The 7,878-nt window shown below is 46.9% G+C and overlaps 1 protein-coding gene across 1 annotated transcript; it reads right to left on the bottom strand.

The window, feature by feature from the left end:
• Window positions 1-3,821: 3,821 nt before the first annotated feature.
• On the bottom strand, window positions 3,822-7,516 carry LOC311268742 (keratin, type I cytoskeletal 50 kDa-like). The gene is made up of 7 exons (XM_084372544.1): window positions 7,070-7,516; window positions 6,220-6,302; window positions 5,948-6,104; window positions 5,709-5,870; window positions 5,351-5,476; window positions 4,961-5,181; window positions 3,822-4,010 (listed from the first exon to the last, which is right to left on the bottom strand). Exons 1-7 carry the CDS (start codon window positions 7,484-7,486, stop codon window positions 3,920-3,922), a joined length of 1,257 nt encoding a protein of 418 aa, XP_084228670.1. The 5' UTR covers window positions 7,487-7,516; the 3' UTR covers window positions 3,822-3,919.
• Window positions 7,517-7,878: the final 362 nt, after the last annotated feature.

Here is a 7,878-nt window from a genome sequence, read left to right as displayed (position 1 = left end):
GCAGCTGCTGTCCTTCAAAGGGGAACTTTGACACCCGGACCTTATTTATAGGTGTAATTATGCTCGTATACTCACACAGACAATTGTAGTGCAGCTCCGAGTCCTTCGCACGTTATTCAGATCCAGCCGATCGTGACCGCAGCGCACCGGGGCCACGGCAACGGAGCTTCTACATACGAGTTATCTGCCGCGAAACTCGCTCAGTTCACCAACATTTTGTCATGAATGGCCAGTGTTATCATCATGTCAGCTCAGCTACCTTGTTGTCGTCTGGGATTTTTTCCAAACAAACTTTTGATGACGTCATAGACATGCGCCGCAAAAACTCAGCTGTTTCACTTTGTTTTGGTCGGCTATTTCTGTGCAACATGGCAGAATATTTATCTGATGTAGAGGTGTCGGACGACGACTTTGAGTCTGATGGGTGTCCGTACCGTTTTGAGCCAGAATACACTGACGAGGAGCTCCATGAAAGGAGGACGCGGAGGCAGCGAGCCGAACAGCTGGCCCAAGAACAAGAAACCGCTGCTCGTCCACGAATAGCTGCTAACTAGGGCTGCCACTATTAGTCGACTATTAAAATCGTCGACAACTAATTTCGACGCGTTGTTTTTTTTTTTTTTAAACTTTGTTTTCTCTCTCTGCTGCGGCACCTTCCACTGCCGCGTCTGCCTTTCTGTCCTTGACACACATGCGCAGTAGTGGTAATCTGGGTCAGCCGTGGTGTCACCTGAAGTTATACCAGACGGGCTCTCTGGTATCAGGGCTACCCGGCGGCAACGGAGCTCAAAAGTGTGGGAGCATTTTTAGAAAACAAAAGAGAAAAGTGTGCGATGCAATATCTGCAACACAGAACTACGGCAGCACAAGCGCGATGCACGAGCTCCTGAAAAGGAAGCACGTTGTGGCTGACAACGACGATGAAGAGGGACCGGCGTCTCGTTAAGCTAACTGGCTAGTTAGCTGCTAACATTAGCGTAAACAGAGAGCTAACTTACTTATATTGATAGCTGTAAACGTTAAACGTTAACAAAACGGCGTTTTTTCCCCCCGTGCATGTCCGTGGAGCTGTGCGCCGCGGACGTGCACGGTTCCCTACGTTGCTGTGTCAGGCAGGTGTTTCCCACGGAGCTCTGCCCCGTTTCAAAGTGAAGGAAGCCTCAGTGGAGAGACGTCGCCTCCGTGATGTAGAATGTGTTTTATAGAAGAGAAACACACATTTCAGGAGCTGACTTGTATCATCAGAACAGACACATGTAAGCACAGAGAGCTGAAAATCACTGGACATGTCTGTTGGGATTATACAAATCAACAGTGTAAAGTAGAGCTGTCAAGATGTATGCAGTAGTTAATTATTGCATATCCTACTGTACCTATCACTCCTGTTGTTTCTGATGTACAGGTGCAGAATGTCATGGGAGAGTTTATTAAGGCCTATGTCACTAATTCAATTCAACAAGTGAAACTAATACATTATATATATATATGTCCATAACACACCGAATGAAACACCCCATGTCTTTATTTATTCAGTTTATTTTAATAGTAATAATTATGGCTAACATTCAATGAAGACCTAAAATTCAGTATCCCCAAAAATTTAAATATTACAAAGGAACTTTTTTTCTTTCTTTTTTTTTTTAAAAGCATTGTTAATATAGAAATGTTGGCCTTCTGAGAACTATGTCCATCTATATTTTTTCATCCTGACCCGTTTGCATCCCTGTATATTTGAGTCAGTGAGACCAAAACCTCAATAATTCCTTAGGTCAGCCAGTGCCTTATCCGTTTACTCAGCTGTTTGCACTTTATGCTACAATTGTTTGTTGCTACAAGCATATTTCATTAAAGGTTTAATGAACTATCATCTTAGTTGTCTTAATCTTTAGTTAGCATATACCTTAAACACTTCAAGCTGAAAGCTAATGATTGTTATATAAGAGCAGCTGCATGCTGGTGCGATAAACTGTATGTTATACATTCAATTTACGTATGATCCGATTAGTCGACTAATCGAAAAAATAGTCGGTGATTAGTCGACTATCAAAATAATCGTTTGTGGCAGCCCTACTGCTAACTGCTGGTGCTCTTGTGGACACTGCTGACCGATGGCAACAGAAGAGGAATGTATTTGCTGCTCAGAGTGGGACTTGAGACCAGGGTATACACGTATTGATGTCTCCATAAATATATGTCTGACTACTCTGGAGGATTTCTCGGCGATGATAAACCGGGTTGTGGTAGAGACTTTTTTCCGTGGCCCGAAAGTAAATTGGAAGACCCAGCCAAAGCCAGCAGGACCGAGCGGCCAACGTCCGATTGAGTACGTAGTCTATACATGCATAAAGGGTCTATTTTCCATGAATTTGTTTGCTTTATAAGTAAATAACTTGGCGAATTTGGATATCTGTACTTTATAGTAATGGCTTGTGTAGAATACAGACCACAGACTGAAGCTATTACGCAGGAGAAATAAAGGAGAACAGGGTTGACGACAACAAGGTAGCTGAGCTGACATGATGATAACACTGGCCATTCATGACAAAATGTTGGTGAAATGAGCGAGTTTCGCGGCAGATAACTCGTATGTAGAAGCTCCGTTGCCGTGGCCCCGGTGCGCTGCGGTCACGATCGGCTGGATCTGAATAACGTGCGAAGGACTCGGAGCTGCACTACAATTGTCTGTGTGAGTATATGAGCATAATTACACCTATAAATAAGGTCCGGGTGTCAAAGTTCCCCTTTGAAGGACAGCAGCTGCAACCAGAGCAAACTGTGTATTTATATTTAAAGAATAATGAAACATCAGACTCGTGATGATCAGATTATTAAGAACATTATTCTTCTGCTGTTGTACTTTAAATAAAGGACAGTGGTGGAAAGTAACTCTCTCCAGAGCTGGAGTTTGGTTTGGCTGTTGTGGGCTACTGTAGTTGTGCGTGGCGGCTCCTGCCTGACCTGTCCGTTCACAAGGAGTTTGACTTTGATGATTATCAATAAATATGATGAAGTGCCTTCACCTGTTGTGGTTATTCTCTTCACGTCTGAGACAGATTCTACATATAGACACTGAAACTGTGGTGAAATGCTGATATGATGAACATACGACTGTCTACAGCTCGTTGTCAGGTTGATTTTTGCTGAGAAACGTGCGTGTCGCAGTAAAAATAGGTGAGAATCTGAAAGTCTAGATGAAGCACGACTCACGCAGCCAGTGTGGTCGGTCTAACGTGTTAATGTGGGCGCTGAAATGAAAGGAGAGAGGTCAGCATCCTGTGTGTCCAGCCTGTAAGCGATTCAGGTCATTGCTGACCATTGGCCATTGCTGACTTGATAAAAGCCCTGCATGTTTGGCTTTGAGTTACTTGACTGAGCTTTTACATCATCATTCACCAGTTCACAGCCTGAGATCCTCTGAAAAAGCTCTGTTAGATATTCCCAGGTCAAGTTGAAGACCGAGGGTGACAGAGGTTTTGCTGTCAGGGCTCCGACCCTGTGAAATAGTTTACCTGAAGAATTCACTGCCGGCTTTAAACCACATCTCAAAAACTGACCTCTGCCGTGTTTGTTCTCATCTGTGACTCACTTGATTTTATTTGTCGACTGCTGACTGTATTTTATATTGAATGTTTTCTTTAGTTGCTCTTCGGTGTGCAGCACTTTGTAAGGGTTGTTTTGAAAAGTGGTATTTAAATAAAGTTATTATTATTATAACTCATATAAAAGACAATGATCTCTCAGGTCAACAGGAAGCTGTAGCATGTAAGAGGTCAGAGGTCACACAGCTGGAGTGTCGGTGTGAAACAAACACAGCACAGAAATAATGTCAGACTTCATTTTTATTGAAGAAGCTCACACAGACTCAGTTTACGCTCTACAGCCTCTGATTGGTCGGAGGGCTCTCTGGTTTTCTGTTGGTCTAGGAGCTGATCACTTGTCCGTTCTCGTCCACTTCCTGCACGATGGTCACCACCCGCCTGGTGGTGGTGGTGGTGGTTTTGGTGGTGTTGCTGTAGGACCACAGGGCAGAGAAGTTAATTGAATGTCTTTGTGTTTCTTTTCTGCCTGATGAGACTTAAACTGATGCTTTTATTATTATAAAGATAAAGCAGATGAGTCACGTTCAGAAAGTCCTTTTACATCCAGAAACATGAAGCAGCATTTTATTTCACAGCTCCAGAAGCTGATCTCATCACACTTTGTTCTCTGACACAAACACGTTTCTTCATTGTGAGGAACTAAGGACGTCCCATCAGCCTCAGCTGGACTGTCTGTTTACGGCCTGTTAGCATGCTAACATGCTAACGTCCCTTCTGCAACGCAGATATGTTTCCTACATGTAGATCTCATAGATGAACTTTGTATTATTCTGTTGGTTGTCTGAGTTCATTAAACAGAGTTATGAGAATATTTCAGCTTGTAGTTTCATGTTAACTGGTATGAAGAGTCACAGTGTGTTTGTGAATAAGTCAAAACAAATATTCTCTATGTATCAACAAGCATCACAATTATTGTCCTCATTCATATACTGTAAAAACACTTGAATATATTTGAGGCTCCAGATCAGTTTGTTACCAGTGTTTGACTCCTTCCATATATTCACATGTATATTTAATAAAAGATGTGATATTTTCAGTATATGTGAATGTTTGCTTGTTCTGTGGCGGTGGTTAACATTGTACCTGCTAAACATCAGCATGTTGTCGCTGTGAGCATGTTAGCATGCTGCTGTTAGCATGTAGCTCACAGTACAGCCTCACAGAGCTGCTAGCGTGGCTGCAGACTGCACACGTTTCAACCCGTGTTTCTCTTTTTCTGCTCCAGTTTCCAGCACAAAGTGGTGAAGACGTGATAATCGTGTCAGAATGATGAAGCGGGTGTGATCACAGATGGTTTGTGAGTGTTTGTCCACTTTACACAACATGTATGAACGAGTGGTTGAACTGTTCGGTCCACTCACGTCTCAAGGTTTCCGTCCAGCAGCCTCCTGTACTCGGCGATCTCCAGCTCCAGTCTGGTCTTGATGTCCAGCAGTTCTGAGTACAGGACCCTCTGGTTCTCCAGGTTGGCCCTCAGCATGGCCAGCTGCTCCTCCAGAGACACCACCTGCCCCTGGTAACCTGCCAGCATGGTGGCGTAGCGGCTCTTGGTCTCAGCCAGAGTCCCCTCCAGAGCTCCTCTCTGCTCAGGAGAAAGACGGAGGACGGTCAGGTCAGCGCTGTTCAACAGTGACGCTCACTGCGACTTCACAGTAAAAAACTCAAATGCTTCATGTTCACATTCATATGGAGGCTCAGTTCTGCCAGAAAAGACATGGATCAGAACATTTATTGAGCCAGTGTTTCATCACCTCGCTGACTGCAGCCTGCAGCTGGATCTCCAGACTCTGGTAAGTGCGTCTGATCTCTGTGATGGAAGACCTGGACGTCTCCAGGGACTCAGTTCTCACTGCCACCTCTTTGTTCAGCTCGGCCGACTGTGGAGCACAAGTATCAATAATGTCATTGATCACACATCAGGATATTAACCGTCAGTCTCAAAGAATAAAACTGCAAACACCATAAAAAATGTTTAACACTTCAAAATCAGAAGGAATAAAGTAAAAGGAGACAAAGTGGTTTTAGTGTGAGTGTAGTGGCAGCTGGTTCTGGACAGCAGGGGGCAGCAGTCACCACGTTCAGAGCACAGAACAGGACTTTTGGTCTCACCTTGGCCTGGAACCAGGACTCCAGTTCTTTGCGGTTCTTGTTGGCAACGGTCTCGTAGTGTTCTCTGATTCCAGCCATGACGGCGGACAGGTCCTGCTGAGGAGCGGCGTCCACTTCCACGTTCACCTGGCCTCCCATCTGGGCCCTGAGAGCCAGCAGGTCCTGCAGGAAAAGCCCGGTTACACTTGTGTCTTTCTATCTTTTCATTTCTTTTGCTCTCTGGGTCGTGTTGCTCTCACCTCCTCGTGGTTCTTCTTGAGGTGGAACAGCTCCTCCTTCAGACTCTCCACCTGCAGCTCCAGGTCGGATCTTCCCAGAGTCAGCTCGTCCAGGACCCTCCTCAGCCCAGCGATGTCGGCCTCCACCGACTGACGCATGGTCAGCTCGTTCTCGTACCTGAAAAACACCACCGTGAGTTCAGGAAACTCACCTGAGTGTTGGAGCGAAGAGACTGGAACAAAGTGCTTACAGAAAGACCAATGTAATCAGATTACTTTAGTCTCGCACTCACTTGACTCTGAAGTCATCGGTGGCCAGCTTGGCGTTGTCGATGGAGAGGATGAGGGCGGCGTTTCCACGAGTAGCAACTCTGATCTGAGCAGGAAGGAAGAGAAACACTGTGAGAACGAGTCGACTGAAACATGTTCAACAGAGTCAGTGGAGCTCTGCTGCCACCAGGTGGAGCTCTGCTGCCACCAGGTGGAGCTCTGCTGCCACCAGGTGAGCTCTGCTGCCACCAGGTGGAGCTCTGCTGCCACGAAGTGGAGCTCTGCTGCCACCAGGTGGAGCCCTGTTCACACCAGGTGAGCTCTGCTGCCACCAGGTGGAGCTCTGCTGCCACCAGGTGAGCTCTGCTGCCACCAGGTGGAGCTCTGCTGCCACCAGGTGGAGCTCTGCTGCCACCAGGTGGCCAAAACAAATCCTTTATTTTTATTGTTGTGTTCCAGTTTCATATTTCTATCAGCTGAACATGTTTCAGCAGGTAGAATGATTCAGGTTCAGCTGATTTTAATTCATAAATGTAAATGTTGACTTTAAAACTCAAAAACTTCAAATAAACTGAAAAATAAACTTTAAAAGTCAATAAAAAGTTACATATTAAGGAGTCAAATTTAACTTTGATGAAACAAAATGTTGTGAAACTTCAGTCTGTTTTCAGTTTGTGTGGTGACGTCATCACCCTCAGGTGTTGTTACCTGTCCACATCACACTCAGGTCTCTGTACTGTAAACTCAGCTGTTGAGCTGCTCATCGCTCAGTGTTGTAAAGTGAAATGAACCTTTAAACCTTTGATGCTGCCTGCAGAGCTCTGCTGCCTGACAGACTGAATTCAGGGTAAAGTCAGTGTGAACTGGTCTCACCTGGTCCTGCATGTCGTTGATACGGACGCTGAAGCGATGGAAGTCGTGAGCCTCAGGTGCAGTCTTGGATTCCAGGAACTGTCTGATCTTCAGCTCCAGGTCGCCGTTGGCCTTCTCCAGGCTGCGCACCTTCTCCAGGTAGGAGGCCAGGCGTTCGTTCAGGCTCTGCATGGTGGCCTTCTCGCTGGCAGAGACGTCGATGGCGTCGGACAGGTTGAAGCCACCACCAGCTCCGGCGGCGGAGGAGGTGAAGGAGGCCTTGGAGACTCGGACTCCGGACCCTCCGGCTCCTCCGTACACGCTGCCGGCTCCGGAGCTGCCGACTCGGCGGGAGGAGGAGGACATGGAGGGGCCCATCATGATGGAGCTCCTCATGGGGGAGGAGGTGTAGCTGCTGCGGGTGGAGAAGGAGGTCATGGCTGAGGGTCGGCTGGTCGTCGGCTCTGAGCGGAGAGTGAAGAGCTGCTGGGACGTCGCCTCCTTTTATGCCTCAGAGTGAGATGGGGGGGAGGGGGCTGGTCAGTCAGGTCAGGATACCAAACATGCCGGGGGAGTGGCAGCGTGGCCCCGGGGCCCGGAGAGCAAACCGGTCTGAGCTGAGGAGGTGAGGTCCAGCAGGTCTGGTGGGTCCATCACGGGAGGCTCCGGGGCCTCGGGCTGGTTTCTGAGAGGGGCCCGACGACTGTACAACAAGCTTCACCCGATGATCCGGTCCCGTCAGTCCACAGGAGGCCCAAGGACCAAACGTCCTGGCAGAAGTTCAATCATCCAAAAAGTCTAAAATTTCAACTAGTTAATCGTGTCGTTCT

The sequence above is a fragment of the Pagrus pagrus genome, assembly GCF_965226575.1.
Source record: "Pagrus pagrus genome assembly, chromosome: 13".
Classification (NCBI taxonomy): Eukaryota; Metazoa; Chordata; class Actinopteri; order Spariformes; family Sparidae; genus Pagrus; species Pagrus pagrus.
The sequence above is the reverse complement of the archived record's forward strand: the minus strand, read 5'-3'. Positions and strand labels throughout refer to the sequence as shown.